We start from the raw sequence: 23,631 nt of genomic DNA, 5'->3' as shown, positions 1-23,631 counted from the left end.
GGGCTCAGCAAATTGAGGAACAGTTTAATCTAATTATTATTTCATTTATTAGATGTTAAGCTGAGATAATGTAAATTTATGATCAATGTTTTTTGTTTAATCATAGTTTTCTTTTCTTTATAGCTTATAATTCTGTAGCCTACGAAGTAATATCTGACACATTATCTGACAGCAATCTGGTCTTAATTAATATCAAAGACAACTCTTGCTTACGGTATCGATGACGTTTCCAGGACGTTCCCCACATAGTAACCTTTCCTGCCTGGCTGGTGTTGGTGGCTGGCTGGCTGGGTGCGCGTTTGCGCCTCCTGTCTTGAGAGAGGTGAAGAGTTTACTTTCCAGAGTTCAAGGTTTGGTTTCGGTGTTTGTCTGGGCTAAAGGGTTTGTCGAGGCTGAACGCCCCTCTTCACAGAGCCAAGATGCTGAATATGTGGAAGGTCAGGGAATTGGTTGACAAAGCGTGAGTATATTCAAACTATATACCGTCGATTGGGTGTTGTTTGGGTCTGGAGTTTACCTGTTTGAAAGAGACACGTACCCAAACTTTGACGTCACGTCACACTACCAACTTAGCTAGCTAGCCTGTTTGCTACTAGCTAGCCAACGTTAGCTGGCTTCGAAAAATACTATTTGCTCTGGCTATGATCGTTTCTTCTTTGTCAACATTATTTCGCCGGTTAGGTCTATCCATGTGGGATAACCGTGACACTGTCATGAGATCATTAAGCCTTTTGTTCATTTGTTTTCTCCGACTGTAGCTCACCTAGCCAACAAGCTAATTAGCTAGCTTGTTGGCTATGTACCTAGCTAACTAAGCTAGCCAGCTAAGCTAGTTTGACAGCTCCGGGTCAGAATAAAGCAGCCTGGAATGTTTTAACGTTACACTTTCAGGCATACACCGCTCACACAGCACGATACGTAGCGTTAGCTACTACAGTCTGTTTTGAAATATGTAGCGTTCCACGTTACGTTACGTAAATACTTGTAGAGATAGGTCAGACATGTCCATGGTGATTTAACTTTACAACAGTAACGTTAAGCTGGATTATGATCTGCTCTCACTACCAAATGTTATGGTGCATTTCTTCTTCCGCCTAGTGTAACGTTTAAGCTCATACTGGTGTCCAAATGTCTTAGATGTCAATACTACTAGTAAGAGACAATGGGTATTAAGCCAGCCCAGAACATATTAACATATTATTAACCATGGCCAATGATCCTGTAATATCACGTGTAACTTGTTGATGGATGTAGGCCTGCTTATTGAGACGGTCAATGATTGAGACATCAGTTACTGTTCACTTTTTAACCAGCTATTTGATTGAAGTAGAGTGACAACCAGGCAATGGTCAGGCAGGCTAAAGGCAAAGGCATTGACAAACCAACAGGTATTGGGTCTGTGCAGCCAGTGTGTACAGCTGCTTTCATTTGCATAGTGTGATGATGGCAAACAGTGTTGTTGGCCTGTATGGTGGACAGACAGACAGCAGCACTTCATTGGCTGAAATGATAAGCCAGCTCTAATGGCACACCTTGAGAGGAGCATTGTGTGTCTTTTGTCACCGTGTTGATTTGATCACTGCTGAGTAGACATGAGAGAGAGGTGTGTGCTGCTGCCTGCAAGGCCGTCGTAATGCTATTATTGCACAATAGCTCCTCACTTCAGAAGTTTTAACGGGCGATTTGGCATGCTGAGGGAACAGCAGGTTCTCAAGTCTCTCCAAGAATGCATTCCTCCTAAATGCACTTGTCTCCCCTGGAGTCTGACCTCTTTGAACATGGGTGACTGTCGAGGGGGGAGAGGAGAGGGACGCACCAAAGGAGAGACATCGAGGGGGGAGAGGGACAGACCAAAGGAGAGACATAGGGAAGGGAGTTTCCATGTTCACTTTCCTCCAGGTTCTTTTGAACTGTGTCGACTCATGAAAGAAGCCGTGTCTCGAGTGCCAGTTTTTGTATTGAGACAAATGAAACGACCAAAACGACCTATTATGAATCATTCATTCAACTGCTGTAATCGAACATGTCTCCTTGTATGATTGAACGGAACAATTACAAAGGCAAATGACATGCATGGATTTGAATTAAAGGGATGTTTACATTAAATTACGAACATTTAGAAGACAGACAGGTGACTCTTCATGAAGGAGACGAATTACAGATAGAGCGCTACAGCACAGCAGTCAAACGGAAACCTGTGTGTGATAATGTGTCACAACACAAACACAGTCACTGTGACAGTGTATCACAGCTTCCGTTTGATCTGGCTGTTATCTAGGGCAGGGCCACTACTGTGTGTGTGAGGAGATAATATGAATAAAACTGTAGGTAGTTGTTGCGTCACATCACAGTGTCCTCTTGCGTCGTGCATACATTCTGCAGTACTGTCCCTAGACATGGACAGAGAGGCATAGACAAAATGTAGGCTAGCGATTGGCTAACGGTAGTTTTCAAACCATTTTATAGACCTTGGCTAAATGCTACACAATATAACATGTTGTCAGTGTGGGAGCCATACCCTACTACTGCCTGCAATAGTAATAGGCCGTCTCGTGAACCACAGAGAGGGTGTGTCTCGGTTTAGCTGCCCGTCAATGCTGCTCTGTGAGGCCCTGTGCTGCTGCTGATGTGGCAGTACTGTAGTAGTAACTAGTAAGGAGGGAATGAGAGGGTGCCGCGTCCAAAACCACCTCCCCATGTTTTGGCTCTGATCAGGTTTAATATTAGACCTGTTTGCCTATAGATGATATACGTCTATTGTCCTATAAGAACACTTTTTTATTCAAGCTAATAGTTGTAAAAATTGAGACACACATACAGCCAGGCCATGGCATGAAACAAATATGGCGATCCGCTAGGGCTAGGCGGCTATACACTCAAGGCAATGCATTTCAAGTGGTTACACTGACTGTTCCTCAGGCAGCAACGAATGGATGAATCAACTGAATCGCTGCCAGAGGAAGAGTAAACGTCAAGCGTTTAGTGTATGTGTACTGTATGTATATTTTCCTGTTGAGGCCTATGTACGCTTTGCCTGAATAAGTTGTATTCTTTTGGCATCAGAAATGATTTCACTTTTCTCTGGTATTTTCCCTCATTGGGACTGCTTTGCTCTTCTCAGCAACAGCCTTCACGGTGTAGCGAGCGCTGTAGATTGGACACGCACATTTTCTGTCCTTCAATTCAATTCAAAATACTTAATACTAATAAAGTAACTTTATTAGTCATAAAGTAACTTTATTAGTCCCTCAAGGGGAAGTTTAGGGCAGGTACGTTGCAAAGCAAACAAAAACAAATAGTTCATTCATACACATTTAAGAATCAAAAGAGAAAGACAAAAAGATACAGATACGACCATGTTAAAGCAAGGACTAATGTACAGCTGTCAGCTGGCCAACAATATCCAACACCACAGAGGCGTACGAGAGTCAAAGTGCCTGGATTATAAATCTGAATCTATAGTATAAATCTATAGTACAAATATGAATCTATATAAATATGAATCTAAATCTATATAAATCTATTCAATCACTGAGGGCTGGTTGGCTTGATGGTGACATTAGTGTGTGTGTGTCAGGAGGACAAAGGCCTTCTGAACCTACATGTTTTTCTATTCTAATCTGTACAAATATCGGCGAATGCTTGGTTTGCTTTGGTTTGTTGTGTAATCATCTCCGCCCACTGACTCCACAGAGTCAACTGCTTCTGCAAGTGGAAATGGCATGATGTAACATGCTGCTGACAATTCTGTCTGTCAGTGTCTATCATCTGAGTTTTATCACAGGCCGATAACTAGGGCTGCACAATATGAGGAAAAGGTGCGATAACACTTTTCAATATTGCGATGACGAAATGACTTTTAACAATTTAACTAGCTGGCAGAAAACAGGCAGAATTACTGGCGGATAACGTTAGTTATCGTCTGGCTTTTGAACCTAACATCACGTTATTGGAGAGATAGAAACACAGAAGAGCCTGTATGTAATGGAAGCAACTTCATAGAAACAGGCGAGTTGAATTCACATTTGAAAACTTGTTCATTACTTACATTGGGGTAAAAACAGGAAAGAATGTGAAGTTTCGTATTTCTAACATTTTCACAACACAAATTACTTCTGCTCCTCATCTCCGCCTCCCCTCCGCTCTGCTCTGCTTCTCTGAACTGGAGATAAGGTGCATTTGTTTAACAACGCCTGCAAATCTGCAAATTTGTTATTCAATCACGTAATTTATCACGATGGTCCGATGTAGAAGGCTCAGGGGTCGATGGGGGTTGGCAACCCTAATGTGCAGTTTGACACTAGACATGAAAGACATGAAAGAGCATTTTGCTCCTGTAACGTAACTTTTTTCCCCCCATTCCGATGACGTGACTTTTGCGACGTGTTCACCACGTCGCACCACGTGCATGTTCATATCGCCATGACGATGAAAATACGACGAATCGTGCAGCCCTGCGGCTAACCTTGTTGACTGTGGCAGGCATATTTCAAGTTATTCTGGTTGTCTTTGCCCCACAGAGCCTAAGGGGATAGAGAAGCCCAATTGTTGAGAAAACTAAACAAAACTTGTAATTAATCTTTATCTGCACAATAAATAGATGAGATGAGCTGATTTCTTCCCACTTTCCTGTGTTCTTTTCTAGTTAGACAGTTTGTTAAATAGTCGACACTGATAGTAGTTTGTGTTGCCTACTGGTCTCGGGTGACTCTGTGTGTGGGCCTGTATGTGGCTGCTCATTTCTGACCTGACAATGCTTTTAGTTTAGTTTGCCCACAGGCCCCACTCCACCCACATTCATCAGTGCAATTTTAGACTTTAACTATTGTATGTCTCTGGGAAGCACACACATACACACACATATTTGCATTTGTTTCTTTTGGCACTTTTATCTTTTTCTTTGTATAATTTTTTGCTGTAAGGTTGCATGCCCAGCCGTACACACACTGACGCCCCGTGCAGACTACAGCCACGTTTGTACTAGCGTGTAGACAGTGCACCGGCTGTAGCCGCTGCCTGCTGCCCATTCACTTTGTATTGGATCGCGTCGCCAGGTATCCCAGCATGCTTTGCGAGGCGATGAGCGGCGGACGGCAGCGACGGAGAGGAAGGGCCAGTTTGACATTGACCAATTTGAAGAGGGAAATACTGCAAGACAGCCAATCAAGCTGCAGCACCAGGCGACCAGCAGGCGTCTCTACACGCTAAAACGTGGCTATAGTCTCTGCACGGGGCGTCAGTGCCCATTGTCTTTAGCCTCTCTGTGCAGGTGTGTCGCTGGGCGTGGCTGTCATGAGAGAGTCTTTCATCCATGATTCTCCATGTTGTTACTTTCAATGGACGCCACAACAAATAAATCAATATTTTGACCCAAAATGCCAAATTTCATGTCGGATACTTTAATGTTGGCATGATTTCATGACGTAAACATGTGTTATTGTTTCACTGATTTCTTTTTATTCCTTCATATAGAACCAATGTGGTGATGAACTACTCTGAGGTGGAGTCTAAAGTGAGGGAGGCCACCAACGATGATCCCTGGGGACCCTCGGGACAGCTGATGGCTGACATTTCTAAGTAAGAACACTCACCATTCCTCCCTGACTTATACTATATATATATATACACCATACGCATGATGTCCTGCTAAAAAGTGCCAGGGCTGTTTGTATATGGAATTGAACCAGGGTGGGAATTACTCTGTTGCCCCTCCCACTGTCTGTGATGCCCTGAGATCTCTAAGGCCACCTTGGCAGTGCCCTGCTACCAGCCTGCTACTGTCAGTTGCTTTAAAAGCATCAGTGGTCTCAGTTTAATGTAGCTGCTCTATGCAAAGGATGTGTCACTGGATCATTTTAACACACATTTCAAATAAATCTCTCTTCACGATGTCAATAGAGCGATGGCCTTTGTGCCCTGACATGTGACCTTGTGCCCTAAAAAAAAAAGGTGTGATGCCGAAGGTCAAATGGTCTTGACGAAATTCACACCCTGAATTGAACACTAGAAAGGTTATGATAATTTTGACAAGGTTATGAAACATCACTTTTTGGTGTCATCTCTGTGTCTGTCTCTTTGTTGCAGAGCCACCTTCATGTCTCTGTGTCTTGTCTCTTTGTTGCAGAGCCACCTTCATGTCTCTGTGTCTTGTCTCTTTGTTGCAGAGCCACCTTCATGTCTCTGTGTCTTGTCTCTTTGTTGCAGAGCCACCTTCATGTCTCTGTGTCTGTCTCTTTGTTGCAGAGCCACCTTCATGTCTCTGTGTCTTGTCTCTTTGTTGCAGAGCCACCTTCATGTCTCTGTGTCTGTCTCTTTGTTGCAGAGCCACCTTCATGTCTCTGTGTCTGTCTCTTTGTTGCAGAGCCACCTTCATGTCTCTGTGTCTTGTCTCTTTGTTGCAGAGCCACCTTCATGTCTCTGTGTCTGTCTCTTTGCTGCAGAGCCACCTTCATGTCTCTGTGTCTTGTCTCTTTGTTGCAGAGCCACCTTCATGTCTCTGTGTCTTGTCTCTTTGCTGCAGAGCCACCTTCATGTATGAGCAGTTCCCAGAGGTGATGAACATGGTGTGGAACCGCATGCTGAGGGACAACAAGAAGAACTGGAGGAGAGTTTACAAGGTGTGCTGCAGCACCACGAGTGCATCCCATAATAAGCGCACAACACACACTTAGAGCTCTTTGCCATTGGCGCTTTGGCCCGGGATGGCCCGTGCCACATCTCGCTCATTTCCTTTCCCATTATCCGTTTTTTCGCCCGCACCGAGATGGACTTACTCCTGTGTGGGGCCAACCCGTGACTGACGACCACCTTCTCCCCTCAAACAGCTGTGCTGTGAGCATAGCCACGTGAAACTTTCACGTCTGTGCTGGAGTGGAGAGAGCAGAGAGAAAGGCATTTTTAAAAGCCTCTGTTCAGGATCTCAGTACTTTAGTAGTTTCTAACTGAATCTCTGTAGTTTCGTTTCTCTCCTGGGTTTCTGTTTGGGCTTTCAGATATCGGCTTTACGTTACCGTTTCCTGAACGCTTTCAGCCTTACCGGAGCCGCGATATTGTAACTGCTGAGCTGATTTCCTGTTGCTGCTGCTTAATAATAAAAGCTCTAGGAGGAGGTACGGTGGTGCGGTGGTAAGCACTATCGCCTCACAGCTCGAAGGTCGTGGGTTCGATTCCCACCTGGGCCGATGTGAACACTGAAGGAATGCGTGCCCGTCCGCATGTCCTCGAGTGCCCACCACCCGGGTGGGGTCGGCAAAATGGCCTTTCTGTGTGGAGTTTGCATGTTCTCCCTGTGCCTCCCGGGGGTCTCCTTCATATAGGAACCCCCTTCACAAAAACATGCAACATCCTGGTTGCTTATAGTTCCTCCTCTGATCGTTAAGGGCGCCTGTTCAGAGGGAGGGGAACTGGTTGGAATAGCGTGAACCTCCCACGTGCTATGTCCTACCGGTGAAGCTTCCTCGGGCAGGTGAAAAGAAGCGGCTGACTTGACTGCCCATGCCTCGGAGGATGCATGGAATCAGTCTCGGCTCTCCCCAGATCGGCAGAGGATGGAGTAGCAACCAGGATTGAGTAATTCAAATGAGCACTAAAACGGGGGATAAAAATGGGCAAAAAAAATCGGGGGAAAAAAACATAAAAAAAAAAATAATAATAATAAAACTAGCAAAAGGCCTTTTAATGTGAAGAACTTGTACAATGCAATGTTTAGCCACCGTTTTAACTACAACTTTTGACCATCTGTGACTAGGCACAGTCACACAGCCATATCCCATGCTGCCGCTGCTTTGTGACTCGAGACAAACGCGTCGTCAGTTATATAAGACACGCCTCCACGCGGGTAGCCCTGATGTATGGAAACACAAACCCCCAGGCGCGCCTGTTTGTGCTGTACCGTGTGAGGTCACGCCTGTTTGTGCTGTACCGCGTGAGGTCACGCCTGTTTGTGCTGTACCGTGTGAGGTCACGTCTGTTTGTGCTGTACCGTGTGAGGTCACGCCTGTTTGTGCTGTACCGTGTGAGGTCACACCTGTTTGTGCTGTACCGTGTGAGGTCACGCCTGTTTGTGCTGTACCGTGTGAGGTCACACCTGTTTGTGCTGTACCGTGTGAGGTCACACCTGTTTGTGCTGTACCGCGTGAGGTCACGTCTGTTTGTGCTGTACCGTGTGAGGTCACACCTGTTTGTGCTGTACCGTGTGAGGTCACGCCTGTTTGTGCTGTACCGTGTGAGGTCACGTCTGTTTGTGCTGTACCGTGTGAGGTCACGTCTGTTTGTGCTGTACTGTGTGAGGTCACGTCTGTTTGTGCTGTACCGCGTGAGGTCACGTCTGTTTGTGCTGTACCGTGTGAGGTCACGTCTGTTTGTGCTGTACCGTGTGAGGTCACGTCTGTTTGTGCTGTACCGTGTGAGGTCACGCCTGTTTGTGCTGTACCGCGTGAGGTCACGTCTGTTTGTGCTGTACCGTGTGAGGTCACGCCTGTTTGTGCTGTACAGTGTGAGGTCACGCCTGTTTGTGCTGTACCGCGTGAGGTCACGTCTGTTTGTGCTGTACCGTGTGAGGTCACACCTGTTTGTGCTGTACCGTGTGAGGTCACACCTGTTTGTGCTGTACCGCGTGAGGTCACGTCTGTTTGTGCTGTACCGTGTGAGGTCACACCTGTTTGTGCTGTACCGTGTGAGGTCACGCCTGTTTGTGCTGTACCGTGTGAGGTCACGCCTGTTTGTGCTGTACCGTGTGAGGTCACGCCTGTTTGTGCTGTACCGCGTGAGGTCACGTCTGTTTGTGCTGTACCGCGTGAGGTCACGTCTGTTTGTGCTGTACCGTGTGAGGTCACACCTGTTTGTGCTGTACCGTGTGAGGTCACGCCTGTTTGTGCTGTACCATGTGAGGTCACGTCTGTTTGTGCTGTACCGTGTGAGGTCACACCTGTTTGTGCTGTACCGTGTGAGGTCACACCTGTTTGTGCTGTACCGTGTGAGGTCACGCCTGTTTGTGCTGTACCATGTGAGGTCACGTCTGTTTGTGCTGTACCGTGTGAGGTCACGTCTGTTTGTGCTGTACTGTGTGAGGTCACGTCTGTTTGTGCTGTACCGTGTGAGGTCACGTCTGTTTGTGCTGTACTGTGTGAGGTCACGCCTGTTTGTGCTGTACTGTGTGAGGTCACGTCTGTTTGTGCTGTACCATGTGAGGTCACGTCTGTTTGTGCTGTACCGTGTGAGGTCACGCCTGTTTGTGCTGTACCGTGTGAGGTCACGTCTGTTTGTGCTGTACAGTGTGAGGTCACGCCTGTTTGTGCTGTACCATGTGAGGTCACGCCTGTTTGTGCTGTACCATGTGAGGTCACGCCTGTTTGTGCTGTACCATGTGAGGTCACGCCTGTTTGTGCTGTACCATGTGAGGTCACGCCTGTTTGTGCTGTACCGTGTGAGGTCACGCCTGTTTGTGCTGTACCATGTGAGGTCACGTCTGTTTGTGCTGTACCATGTGAGGTCACGCCTGTTTGTGCTGTACCATGTGAGGTCACGTCTGTTTGTGCTGTACCATGTGAGGTCACGCCTGTTTGTGCTGTACCATGTGAGGTCACGCCTGTTTGTGCTGTACCGTGTGAGGTCACGCCTGTTTGTGCTGTACCATGTGAGGTCACGTCTGTTTGTGCTGTACCATGTGAGGTCACGCCTGTTTGTGCTGTACCATGTGAGGTCACGCCTGTTTGTGCTGTACCATGTGAGGTCACGCCTGTTTGTGCTGTACCATGTGAGGTCACGCCACGTATAGAAAAAGTACATTAGACGTTGCAGAAGCCTCGTAGGCCTCGGCGCTGTTTGCTGTAACCGCTGTTCTCTTCTCCTCTTCCTCCTCTCAGTCCCTGCTGCTGCTGGCCCACCTGATCAGGAACGGATCAGAGAGGGTCGTCACCAGCAGCAGAGAGCATCTCTACGACCTCAGGTCCTTGGAGAGCTACCACTTTGTAGGTAAGTTCTCGTCATGCCATCGTTCCTGCTGTGTTCCTGGAGGAATAGTGCATCCTAGTCAAACACTCAGACCACTCATCATCACTCACCATTTGATTAGTTTGCTTCTTCAATTTTTCTCTTGAATTAGACGAAGCTTCCCTTTCCACCTCAGCGTTGTGGTGTGTGTTCAGTGACACACTTGAATGTGAGCTGTAATGACTGGATGCAGGCCCTGAGAACTGCTTCCACCACAAACCCCCTTAACAACCGCACCATAACTGCGTTCACGCCTCCCAACCACATGTGGCTGTGTTTGTTTACAAACACGGACATGTGGGCCTGACTTTCACTGTCTATTTGTGTGATTTGAATACACTCATAAGGTACTATCTAGAGCTGCAACGATGAATCGATGAGTCGATCGACAGAAAAAGAATCAACAGCTATTTTGATAATCGATTCATCGTTTTGAGTAATTTCTTTAAGGAAAAAGGTCAAAATTCTCTGATTCGAGCTTCTTAAATGTGAATATTTTCTGGTTTCTTTACTCCTCTATGACAGTAAACTAAATATCTTTGGGTTGTAGACAAAACAAGACATTAGAGGACGTCATCTTGGGCTTTGGGAAACACTGATCGACATTTATTCACCATTTTCTGACATTTTATAAACCAAACAACTAATCAATTAATCGATAATGAAAATAATCGTTAGGTGCAGCCCTGTTACTATCACTTGGTCACTTTCAAATAGGTCTCTTCTTCCAAACTCACTCAATATTCATTGACTCACTGATGATCTCACCCTCTTTGTTTCTCTCTCTTTCTCTCCACTAGATGAGAACGGGAAGGACCAGGGGGTGAACGTGCGTCAGAAGGTGAAGGAGATGGTTGGGTTTGTGCAGGACGACGAGAGGTTGAGGGAGGAGAGGAAGAAGGCAAAGAAGAACAAAGACAAATATATTGGCGTCTCCTCCGAGAGCTCGGGAGGACACAGAGGTTACTGTAAGTCCTCATCACTGCATCTCAGTTTCTCCTTCCTGTTTGTTTTCAGTTTGAGCAATTCATGAGATGAATTAACATTGAATCGTGCACAAACATCTTTCTTTCCCTCGCCATTTCCCCCCGCCCTTCCCCCCCAACCATCCCCTCTTTTCTGGCGCTCTCTCTCTCTCCTCCTCCAGCGGGGGAAAGGTACGACGACGGGGGTGAAAGCCGGGGGAAGTGGGACGACGACTGGGACCGGAGCAAAGGGCCGTTCCCCTTCAGCGAGAAGCTGGGAGAGATCAGCGACAAGATCGGCAGCACCATCGACGACACCATCAACAAGTTCAGGAAGAAGGACCGAGACGACTCGCCGGACCGATTCAGGTAGGAGGAGGAGGAGGAGGAGGAGTGATCTTGTTCTAGTTGAAGGTGGTGACATATTACAGACTTAACGGTCAGAAAGAGAACAGAGACAGCCTCGGGCGCTTAGAGAAAACCGGGGCTCCTCCCAAGGGAAGCTTGGATCCCGCTGCTTTTGTGTTCCTTGAAAAGATATGTTGAGGGGAAAATCTTTCCTATATTCTCTCTCGCCCGGCCGGCGGCCGGCCTAGAACCTGTCTGACCCCTTATTTTCTCTCCACAGTGACAATGAGGATGACCGGGGTCGGCCGTCGCGCAACGGGGAGCCAGGGAGAGAGTTCAAAGATGAAGAGGAGACCGTCACGACGAAGAGCGTTCAGATCGTCCAGGCGACAGAGACGACCGCGACACGGAAGAGAGGCGGGGTGCCGACCAAAAAAGTCGACTTGGGCGCCGCAGCCCACTACACAGGAGACGGCAGTCCAGACAGCACCCCAAAACAGGTAGTGTGTGTGTGTGTGTCTGTACATGTGTGTCTGTGTACATGCATGCGTATGGGTGTGAGTGTGTGTGTGTGTTTGTATTGTCTCCTGATCTTTCGCTCTGTTGTCTGTTTCAGCCCCAGTCAGCAGCAGCAGCAGCAGCAGCCCCTCAGGCCTCCAGTAGCGGCCTGGCTGACCTACTGATGGTGGACACAGGCCCCAGCCAGCCTGCGAAAACAGGTAAAGTGCAGCCTCTCATATGGTGGTTCCCAACCTTAGGGTCGCGACCCTAAGTGGGGTCGCCTGGAATTCAAATAGGGTCACCTGGAAAAAGAAATAAAAAAAAAAGGTTTTACACCAGACCCAATTTAATACTACCGAAGATGATTAGGGTCACTCGTGGTTTTCTATTTTTTATTTTAGTTCTGAGTTTAAAGTGATAATCTCTAAGATTTCAGCTTTGTTCTCTTGGGTGACACCTATGGTGATGAGTGGTAATTGCAGGTGACATCCAAACAGTGTTACATTATGTGACATTACTAATCTCACATAATGTCACATACTCCATCAACGGACCATAGCCTCAATCAACATTGTGACTGACTCTTATTTTTTATTTTTTTATGTAGATGAAAATCTAATTATATTATCACTGACGACATCACTGATGACATTATCGATGGTGTACCAGAATTTTAATGTCGCGGGTCCCTAGATTTTTCCGGCGTCAAAATAGGGTCACAAACCAAAAAAGGTTTGGAACCCCTGATATCGCTCATTGCTGCCTGTATGTTTTGAAGATGCCACGCAGTCGACGTTGGGCTGATTCTAGCTTCAGGTTTGGGGGGGCAAGGGGGGGGGAGTTGATATATAGTAGCTAAGTGCACCAGATGTTTTGGGAGCAGTCCCTGGTGGATGGAGGGGGCGGGAGCACCGAGCAGATGTTTGGTCTCCTCCACCCATCCACTACCCCCCCTCCCCCTCCCTCCTTCACTCCTGACACTGAAGGAATGCTAACTACGGTAGAATGACACCTGGAGCTCGCTTGTCTAAATGACACGTCAATGTCTCTTTCTCAATGCAGACCTGATCAGTGGATTTGCTGACTTCTCCTCGCCTGCTGCTTCTGGTGGCCTCTCCTCAGGACCCGGTTGGTTCTTGGTTTTTGTTTTTGTTTTTGTTTGTTAGTATATGTGCATGTGTGTGCGGCGTGCGCGCGCTATGCCGCGTTGCAGCCATACTGCTAGAATATTCAGAGGGATGCTGCCTGGTAGGGAGCCCTGGCCATATGGAGCCTGCTACCTGCTCTGCATAACAAGAACAGACACACATCAACTCCTGTTATGGATGACAAGGAGACAGGGACAGAGGAAGATGTTGGTGGGGGTGGAAGAACCCGAGATGGAGAGAGAGAGAGAGAGAGGACAGGAAGGGCAGATTCAATGAAAATTTAAAACGTGTCACTGAAAATGCCCCGGATAAAGCTAGGTTATAATGGTCATCAATGAAGAGGAGAACATTTAGAATTGCTATCAAAAATGTTTTTACATATTACATTTTTTTTTGTATTGTGCACCTTTTCTGGGGAATTTGACAGGCAGGTTTCTATAAAGCATAGCTGGAATAATGGTAGCTTGACTTTGTAGTATTGTACCTTCCAATTATTTGCGTTACTTTATTTATTTACAGATCATAGTAGAAGCCTTCCTGCTCATCTGAATGGATGATAACCCCCCCCCCTCTCTCTCTCTCTCTCTCTCTCTCTCTGTGTTTATTGTTGCCAGCTGCAGCCTCTAGCGGAGCTGCAGACTTTGGAGATTGGAATGCCTTCCCTGGAGGTCAGATGCCATCATCTGCTCAGTCTGGTGACGCTGCTGGAGGAAATGACCTTTTTGCAGCCATGACAGTCGCCCCTGCTGCCCCGGCTCCAGTCGCTGGACCTCCCTCAGCAGACCTGTTTGACTTGATGGGGCCGACTCACCAGTCCCTCACCTCCTCCCAGAGCCTCAACTTTAGCATGAGCAGCACACAGAGCATGAGCACCACCATCTTTCCCCAGTCCAGGTCACAGGTAGGTGTGATCACTCACACACGCACACACACGCACACGCACACACGCGCACACACACACACACACACACACACACACACACACACACACACACACACACACACACACACACATAAATAAATCACACACACACACGCACACACATAAATAAATCACACACACACACACACACACACACACAAATCAGACATTGTGTCTGTGATTAAAGAGCATGAGAGAGAAACAGTCTAAGCTTAGGGAGGAAGACATGCAGTCTGAGTTTCGACAAAGGGACAAAATGAAGGATGGGTGTCTCGCTTTTCCCAAACGTGATGATGGAATAAAACTCAGTCAACATTAAGATTTTGATGAACTGTTATTGTGTTGTGATGGGACGTCATCAGTTTATGTAGTTTACTTCTCAGCAAAATGCCAAGCTCGTGACATAAATACTGCCCCCAGCATCAAAAACTCTCCTTTACTCAACATTGATACTGCTCGTTGGGCCACATTAGCCAGTGTGCATGTGCGATGGAGACGTAGCGACTAGCGAGTGTGACTGCGAGACGTGGGGGCAATCATGGCGGAGGATTTAGCATGCAGCCTCACCAGATGCTCGTCTCCCCCAGAGACCACCCACTCCTCCTGTTACTGGCATACAGAATGAGAAGACTGAGGGTTTGAGTCAGAAAAACATTAAAAACTCAACAAAAGCCCATGGTATGTAAACAGTATTGCTATGCTAAAAGGTTGTTGACCTACTTAGAAAAAAATGTGATTCTTTTGTTTCACTGAGGAGATGACACCCACCACTCCTCCTTTGATTCTAGTTTAGATGGCTCGTTTTAATGAGTTCAGAATGAGTCTACCAACAGTCTCCGTGTTAAGTGTGTCGGCGTAAAGGGTTAAGACCTTGAATTATTAAAAAGAACCTGCATCTTTTCGTTGTATATCTCAGTGTTCTCTGGAAATCAGAGGATTAGGTTTGTATATTTCTGTGCTTTTGATAAAGACGAGTGTTCTTCCTAACAGCATATCTCTATGATGTATTTGTGCATCTCTCTCTTTGCCAGCCCATGCAGTGCGTGGGGGATCCTCTACATCCTCAGCTTGTTCAGCAGGGAGTGTTCTCTCAGGGCGTCGGAGCCAAAGCTGCCCTCCCTGCTACCTGGTCAGACCCGTCGGTCAACATCAGCCTGGACTTCCTGGGCCCCGGCATGCACGCCCCGAAAGCCAGCCAGCCCAGCCTCAACACACTCCAGCAAGGTGAGCCCAGCCTCAACACACTCCAGCAAGGTGAGAGAGCCTCAACACACTCCAGCAAGGTGAGAGGAATCACATGGAGCCGGGTTTGGCCTCGCCGTCAAAGCAGCGTATCACTCAAATGTGTTCTCTAAATTACGGAGCTTTTATTTTGCACGATATTGGATTTTTTTTTATTATTTTTTTTGCGATATCCGATATGCAGATACTTTCCAACACTTTTGGCCGATGCAGATATATGCGCACATTTCTTACACCTGATTTCAAGTCTCTTCTGTAGTGGAATGAAAATATTACGATGCCTACTCTTATCGTGATGATGGCCCACCAGCAGGTGCAGACATAAATACGATGCTTGCAAAAATGTACACATTCACGGTGCAAAATAAGAAAACTACTTCAACTTAGGTTATGTAAAACATCCCATATTTTTTTTATTTTTATGTAACATTTACTTTCAAACAAAACTGTAAGATTCATCCTACTTAAAGGAACACTCCGCCCATTTTCAACCAGCTTTGTATCATTAGAACATCAGTAGTATATCAGAAAACTGTAAACGGTTTTGAAGTCTGTCATTTAATTTGACAGTTATTGAGTGTTAAAGTGTGGACCAGTGACATCACTGGTCCACACTAACTCAAATTAATAACTCATTAACTCAAATCAACTCTCAATAACTGTCAAACTATTCATCATTCATCTAGTTTGACAGTTATTGAGAGTTGATTTGAGTTAATGAGTTATTAATTTGAGTTAGTGTGGACCAGTGATGTCACTGGTCCACACTTTAACACTCAATAACTGTCAAATTAAATGACAGACTTCAAAACAATTTACAGTTTTCTGATATACTACTGATGTTCTAATGATACAAAGTTGGTTGAAAATGGGCAGAGTGTTCCTTTAAACAGCCTTGGATAATGCTACCCCTGGGTTAGTTTATTAGTTTATTTGTCAGGGACCATGTGCAAAAAATAACATTGATCTCAAAGAGAAAAGATGCTTTGCACCAGATTATAGCAAATTGCTATTTTCCATCTGCAGTCCCAGGGCAGGGTTGCCAACACAAACAACAATACAATATAAGTATTGTTGTTGTTGGTTAGAGTTAGCATCATTTAAAGCGTCATTTTATATATATATCATATTGGCAGAAATGTTTGTTTCCGTGCCGATGCCATCATATATTTCATTTTAAAGGCTTTTATCGGCCGATAACGGACGACGTGCCGATATCATGGTGCATTCCTGCATTCCTACTTGTATTCACGGAGTTTGTTCTGTCACTTCCAGGAAACCAGGCGCCTGCCAACATGCTCTCCCAGGGATTTGCAAGTATCAACCTCGGACCCACACCAGCCAGACCGCCTGTGAGTCCCATGATGCACCCTGGTGCTGCCGGCATGTCCCCCGGCCAGGGCATGATGGGGATGGCCATGAACATGGGGATGCCACAGGCAGGTATGGCCATGGGCATGCCTGGTGCTATGGGGATGGGGATGGGGATGGGAATGAGCCCTGGCTTGGTCCAACAGCCCAAACAGGATGCCTTCGCTGACTTCGGCAACTTTGGGAAGTGATTGGAGCCGGGAGAGCGAGGATTTCTGGAAGAGTGGTGTCAGTCTCTCCCTTTTTCTCCGTCCGTCGGTGAAGGATTGTTATGAGCTGCAAACAAAGAGTACTTGAATAATGTCAGATATCATCATCATCATACCATCATCACCTTGGAATCTCCTTATTTTGTTTTTTTTAAGTAATGCTGTGTAGAGATATGGATCTGAATGAATGTGTGTTTTGTGTTGTGTGTTGGAACCAATGATCTGCCTGGATTTAGGGCCGTGGTCAGACAGACACACTGTTGATCGTGTGCCTTGTTGATTAGCTTTCGGTCAGTGAGAGAAAAGATTAGCGTGATCTGATGGATGGGTATCTGCCCCCACGAGAATGTCATTTTGCTTTATAACCTCAATCGAATGAAATCACCAGAATAGCAAACAAAAAAACATCTATAGCTACGTAAATCTTTTGAGACATGTTCTCAGTAATTTTACTAGATATTATGATATGAGTTTGGTTAACCTGATCAGCCATCTTAACTTTCTAATGTATCTTTGAGAATATCAAGTTACCTCTTACGTGTCCTTGCTCTTCCCTTGACCTGTAAATAGAATTATGGAGCCCATACAATAAGTTATGAAGTACATGGATGAGAGGCAATGATGACATGAAGAATTGTTTCATACGGACTAGATCTGGTGTGAATTGAGACATTTTACAAGGTCTTTGATACCTTCGCGATGTACATAAGTGTCGGCATGCTCCGAATGTGGCCTGTCGGTACTATAGTTAAAGTAATGAATGAGTGTTTGAATTGAACGCTGTTGATTCGAGGAGTTACTCCATCAGCAGACCATCCTTTGTGGCCTTTCTTAGGGGTAATATATATATTTTTTAAAAGATAAATATAATCAAGTTTGCAATCCAAATGAGATAATCAGTAGGTAGGAAAAGCCTCATACAAGGAGGGGTTGTGGGTTCTTTATTACAGCACAGAGTGCCTGGAAGTTCTTTGCCTTTTCTCTTCAATTAACCTCTTCAAATGAGACAATAATGACTGTGCAGTGTTGAGGACAGCTACCGTACTGTGTGTGAACGTCTGCATTCATACTTCCCACCTCAAGCCAGGTGTAGCATCTAAGCCCAGGTATTGGATACGATTGTAGCTCATTGTTTTATTAATTTTTTGTTTTTGTTTTGTCCCCCCACCCCATATGCACATTTTAATTAATTGTCACCATCCTATTCAGGCCAGTGATAACTTCAAATACTACAAAAACACCTATAATTGATCTAAACTTAATCCAGCGCCTGGAGTGTTGATGCAGACTGTATGGAGATGATCTATCTGCTGTCTGTCGAAAGAAATGTTCACTTGGTGCATCTCAGTACATGCTGCCTTCTCACCTTCCATCTTCACTACTGTTACATATTAAAAACAAAGCAGTCTTGCGAACACTGTTGTCATTCCAAGTCTTCTACTTTCCCCACCATGTCAGTTACAGAAGCTTGTGTCAGAGGGAGCACCTCTGACAGTTGAGATGCTGTTTGTGTTACACAATAATATGCTGTCGTGGTAGTCGGATGAGGACGTGTCGTTGAGGAGCGCACGGACTCGCACATACTGAACAATCCCACCCGGCGCCGCACACCGACCGCTTCCTCCGACCGTTTTCCCCGTTCGATCTCCGAGACGCACGGAGACGAAACGACACTCTTCCAAGGGTCCGAGTGCCCGCCCGGTGTTTCGCCTTCTGACCCCTTCCCTTCTGATGAGTGATTGATAATAAGTGCATCCGAACTGAGTGATATTTCTGGTATGTCAACGACGAGATGAATAATTCACCGACCAGAGGAAAAAGGCAGTGGATTCTGCAGCCCCCCCAAGAGGGATTGAAGTTGTGCTCCCCCTCTACTCTCCAAGGGCTCCACGAGGCTGAGCACACCGACACAAACACAGTAGCCTTGTCTCGGAGTCCGAGGCATTACCTGTTTAAAAAACAAAAAGAAGACCAAAATCTATTTACTCTGTTTTTCTAAAATATATTATCACTAGAGGTTTGTTTTATGCATTTTTTTTTTCTACTTCGAATTGTTTTTGAGATCTTCTCGTAGATGGGATCGTTACTGAAAACACTAGTTTATGCAAATGTAAAGAGAGAATCGAAAATCCTTTTGCAATTTTGCATTTATCCCCATTGTTTTTGATTTGATTTACACATCAAGATCCTTTATCTACAACATTAAACAGTTGATTGAAATTTGTTAATGGTGTGTGTTATTTGGTGCTGTGTCATTAGCCTCCCTCGAAAAAGCTTCAAGCAGCAAATGTGAAGTCATTTCACTTGACTTGGAAATGACATTTTTAGTTGGAGTGGGGTTGTTAACTAAGAGAGAGAGAGAGAGGCCTTCAGTAAACATGCATGTCTGCAGTTTGTTTCCATAAGGGAGAGAGATAACGGGACAAAAGTAGACGGCATAACTTATCACACAGTGAGTGCATGCAAATTAGCTGACATGAGGATGCTTCTTGATACCAAATCCATGGCCTGCCATCTGCCAAGTGCATCACAGTCTCCTCTGTAAAACAATGGGGCTGTGTGGATGAGATTATGATGAAGACATCATGGGGAAAGTGGAGTGCAGATTGTAATAGTAAAGAGTTACCTGATGAGATGGCTGGCTGGCTGCGCTGTGTGCGCAGCATCAGGACCGCAAGAGAGAGGCAACGGCTGAGTCCTATTTTAAACAGCTGCTGTGGCGCTTGAACTCATTTCCCTTTATTTTCAGCTTTTCCTTGACATAATTATTTCATGAATGATGAAACGCAAACAGTGGTGTTGTGGTATATTTCAGTGAGCGTGCGTGTATGCTGTGACCATCCATATGTCTCAATGTTAATTCAGCTGATGAGTAAATTCACTGTTTCTGCCTGTAGACTGAATACCCATGTATTCTACTCTACTCTATTGCTTACGAGAGAAGCACCATTGTCAAAACGTAGCCTTTATCTCTGATCACCACCAGTGTACCGCCCTTCTCATATTCTACCAAGGTTTTTGTCAGGACAAACTGGTGTGACAAACACCAGACAAAAACACAGCCAGTGCTGAACACTTGACCCCATTTTCGCTCTCTGGAGAGGAAGACTTGTTAACTGGAGAAATGGGTTAGACTGATATGCTCTGACATTATCTACAAAGTGTTGAACGCTACTGATAGATTTTGTCCTATTTCACGGCATCAAATTAGATGAAAAGGAAGGTCAGTTAGTTAAGACTGAATGAAGTTTTGCTGGTTGGACCCTAGGGTCTACTGATGAATTAAAAAAAAATGCAAACAATAAAAGAAAAAAGTGGTGCAGCCCCAGAAACATAGAAAAATGCAATCATTCCACGCCAAAAGTAACCTCTGCCATTTAGACAGGAAAACAGCATCTTTACAACGTCCATGAGACACAGTAAATTGTGCTTTTATGGGTAATGTGCCCATTAAAGAGTAAAGGCAATCTGAGACGTCAAGACAAATGACAGCTTCTGAGTGCCATCTGCAATCTCCAGCTTCACAAACTCAATTATTCACAATGCATTTATGAAGTCCGCTGAGACTGCGCTGTCATTGCTGTTCAAATGAACGGGAAAAGCAACATAAAGGGACAAGCTCTTTGAGATGACAATGGTCTCACAGATGGCATCTAGTGTGTTTATACTGCCACCTGCTGGGTAATAACCATATCACAGCGATGGTTCAAATGATGGCATAAGAGAGTATTGAAATTCATTTCCTTCATTAGGAGTTGACACAGACAAAAGACCAGAGGAAAACTTGATAAGATATGATTTGCAATAGTACTGAGAAGCTTTTATTACTCAATTTCAAGATCAATTTCTGGTCGGCAGAGAAAAGCCTCCATATCAATATGATATAGCTATATACGGTATAACAGTCTATGAACTGCCATAGAGATCACTAGGATCTCAGTAGATTCTAAATCTTCTTGCACCGCTGTTAATACAGATCTTCGGTATACTGTTCAGTTAACTGATTGCGTTTGCGGCAGGTCTCAAGTTTAAAATAAGACTTTTGGGGTGAAGAGCAAAAGAAATCAAATTCATAGCGGCTGCAGGTTGACCAGGAGAACATTCTCACCGCGTATGAATAGCTGGTTGATGTGGCGCGTGCGGACCTTGCCATACGGCTGGGAGCCTTTCTTCTGACCGGTCTCTGGCCCCGAGGCTTTGGGTGGGGCTTCAGGTTGTACCTGTTTGACTGTCCCAGTGTCTCTGGACAGGCTGTGCTCTGTCCTGCTATCTCCTCTCCTGCCGTCTCCATCCTCGCTGGCTGGGGCAGGGTGAAGAGACCGCCTTGTTTCAGTCTGTTTTGAGGTCGCAGGCTCAGGGCCACTGGTTTTCCCCTTGCCTTTGTGCTTTTTTGGTCGCTCGCCACCTTCTGGGTTCTCCTGGAGTTTCAGCTTCTCAAAGAGCTGTGGGGGGATTTTTAGGTATGAGAATATTCTGTGGCCAAAAATGATAACTGAGTGGGATGAAATTTCATCCCAGCTAAGTATGAGAGCAAACTAACACAGGGATACCCACCCGTGAAATGGTGAGGGCTTTCTCATGGTAGAAAGCCTCACCAAGGAGAGGCTCTCTGTAGGTCTCATCCACATCCACCATTGCCTGACGAGGAGAAGTGAAAAGGAATTGGTGAGAGAGGACAAGAAAGGCATCTTTTCGGCCGCAACTTATGGAGGTCAACTGAGAATATATGGAGGACCATGAACGCCATTGAACAGAGATTTTACCAGGTTCCAGAACTTGTCGAAGGCCACAACGAAGCCGGAGCAAACTCCCCTTAGTCCCTTGAAGGTCCTGATGTGAACTTTGACCCGTATCCTCTCCTCGACACAGCGGTGCAGCTCACCCAAGGGACTTCCTTTGCATACTGCACACACACACGACAAAACAGGATATAACTGTAACATGTTGGATCATGCATTCATATCTGAAGAGCAAGGTTTTTGCCAAAGTCAAAGCATACAAGAAAGTATTGGATGGTAACATGCTACTCGGTAATAGGCTACAGTAATATACCATAATGCTGCTTTTGGGACCACTTTTTTTTTTTTTTTTTTTACTTTTGTTATCAACCCGTTTAAATACCAGAGTGATGATAAACACATGCCACAACTATAACAGATTTGTTTTCCACTGAACTAGTCCGTTGCCGTCCTCTCAACTAGCTATCTTTATGTGGAATGTCATAAAGTTCACTTTTTCTGGGGAAAATATTGTTTGGAGCTAAAAGATGTCACGGAACACTGGACATTATGATCATTTTGTCACCCTAAACCGTGATCTTTAAAGGTAACTGTGTGGATGCAGGGTCAGGATAGGATATTCCTGGGTCACATGAACATTGCAGCAACAGAAATGTCCCTTCTTCCACACATGCCTCAAATGACACTGGCACAAGAGACTGGCTGAGTGGAAGCAAGGATATGGTGTCCCACGCCTAGGAAGGGAGGCTGTCACTTAAAACACAGCTCCGGTAACCGTTGAAATGAATAACGCTGTTATTATTATTATAGACCCTTTTCACGGGGGCCATTTTGTGTCGAAAAGGCAGAATAAACACAGGTGCAAGCAAAACACTAATGAGGGTTTCCAAATTACAATCATGGAAGTTTGGGAAACCCTCATTAGTCTTTTGCTTGCATCTGTGTTTACCCTGCCTTTTCGACACAAAATGGCCCCCGTGAGAAGGGTCTATTGTTGAGTTGTTGTTGTTATAATCAAACATACAGGGCATCCTTGTGAGGACATTTTTGGGGGCCCTCTGCCCCCGGCGCCGCCGCTGTGTGCCGCTGCCCTCCCCCTCCTCCGGGACGGGGTTTTGCACCATCAGCTTCTTCAGCCTCTCGATGCGCTCCGGGTCGGCCACCCCTTTCATCGCTTTGCGCTGCTTCTTCTCCACATTCTGCGGCTTGGCTCTGCCCGGGCCGCCCCTCTGGAAGCTCTCGTACGCTGCGACGTTGTTGAAGCACTTCATGTTGGGAAAGGGAAGAGGCACCACCGGGGAGTACAAGGCCGCGAGCGGGTCGAAGCTGTCCGAGCACACGTCTAGTTGATCAACAAACTCGTCTCCCGTTTCGCGGCCTGTGTCCGGTTCATGCTCCGGTGCAGGTGGGGGAGTTGAGGTCGAGCTTGTTGTTGTTGTTGTTGTCGGTGGTGCTGTGCCTTGTTTGCTGTCAGAGGCAGCGCGACTGGGTTGAACGCTGCTTCTTTCCCTCTCCTCCATGTTTGAAACAACCGCACGCGCAGCAGAGGAGCCCCCAGGGTGAAGCAATGGATCCTGGGAAAGTTCACCTCGTTCAGATTGTCGCTGAGAAAGAAAGAGCTCTCACTCTGACATTATTTTCAGGTACTACATCCGCGAAAAATTGTAGAGTCGCTGGCGAAAGACAAGAGACATGCCCTTTCCCAGACTAGTAAACAATTCAGAGGACACTTAAGACAATATCCTAACGTCCTACATGCAGTGCTATAATTCATCTTCTTTTAAGGTAACTTAACGAGAGCGCGATTCATGCTTGCTTTTGCTGACCTGTTGCTGACCGTCAAACTAGGACAGTGACGCGTTATTACGAAACCCACCGTGGTTAAGCCAAAAACCACGCCCTGTGCCCGCCTACGCAGCAGTCAAGCGCCGGGATTGGCCAGGCGCCCATGCTCACGATCCTCTTCCCTGTTCCACACGGTTCCACAGCTTGGAATCGGAATCCAATGTCGAGACGGTCGAGAGACGTCTGGCTTCAGAGGTGAAGCCAACTTTGAGAAGCAACAGTTAACTTTATTTACTTTTTAGATGGTTTTAAAATGTTTTATGCAGCTTCCAACGTCATCCAGCCTGCAGTACCAACAGTCAGTGTTCACCATCCCAAAGTTGCATGTTTAAATGTATTATTATATGCCTA

At 45.9% G+C, this 23,631-nt stretch overlaps 2 protein-coding genes across 2 annotated transcripts; one reads left to right on the top strand and one right to left on the bottom strand.

Moving 5' to 3' along the window:
• The first annotated feature begins 335 nt into the window (after positions 1–335).
• On the top strand, positions 336–18,905 carry clint1a (clathrin interactor 1a). Its single transcript, XM_083651310.1, has 12 exons — positions 336–460; positions 5,473–5,577; positions 6,521–6,617; positions 9,864–9,972; positions 10,791–10,958; positions 11,138–11,324; positions 11,584–11,803; positions 11,920–12,022; positions 12,867–12,932; positions 13,567–13,853; positions 14,906–15,098; positions 16,392–18,905. The coding sequence occupies exons 1-12, from the start codon at positions 420–422 to the stop codon at positions 16,676–16,678; spliced, it is 1,863 nt and encodes a 620-aa protein (XP_083507436.1). The 5' UTR covers positions 336–419; the 3' UTR covers positions 16,679–18,905.
• A 1,658-nt stretch (positions 18,906–20,563) lies between these two features.
• Positions 20,564–22,977, bottom strand: lsm11 (LSM11, U7 small nuclear RNA associated). Its single transcript, XM_083651468.1, has 4 exons — positions 22,460–22,977; positions 21,460–21,599; positions 21,251–21,334; positions 20,564–21,138 (listed from the first exon to the last, which is right to left on the bottom strand). The coding sequence occupies exons 1-4, from the start codon at positions 22,953–22,955 to the stop codon at positions 20,767–20,769; spliced, it is 1,092 nt and encodes a 363-aa protein (XP_083507594.1). The 5' UTR covers positions 22,956–22,977; the 3' UTR covers positions 20,564–20,766.
• Positions 22,978–23,631: the final 654 nt, after the last annotated feature.

The sequence above is a fragment of the Poromitra crassiceps genome (genome assembly GCF_964638095.1).
Source record: "Poromitra crassiceps genome assembly, chromosome: 15".
In the NCBI taxonomy this organism is placed as follows: domain Eukaryota; kingdom Metazoa; phylum Chordata; class Actinopteri; order Beryciformes; family Melamphaidae; genus Poromitra; species Poromitra crassiceps.
The sequence above is the reverse complement of the archived record's forward strand: the minus strand, read 5'-3'. Positions and strand labels throughout refer to the sequence as shown.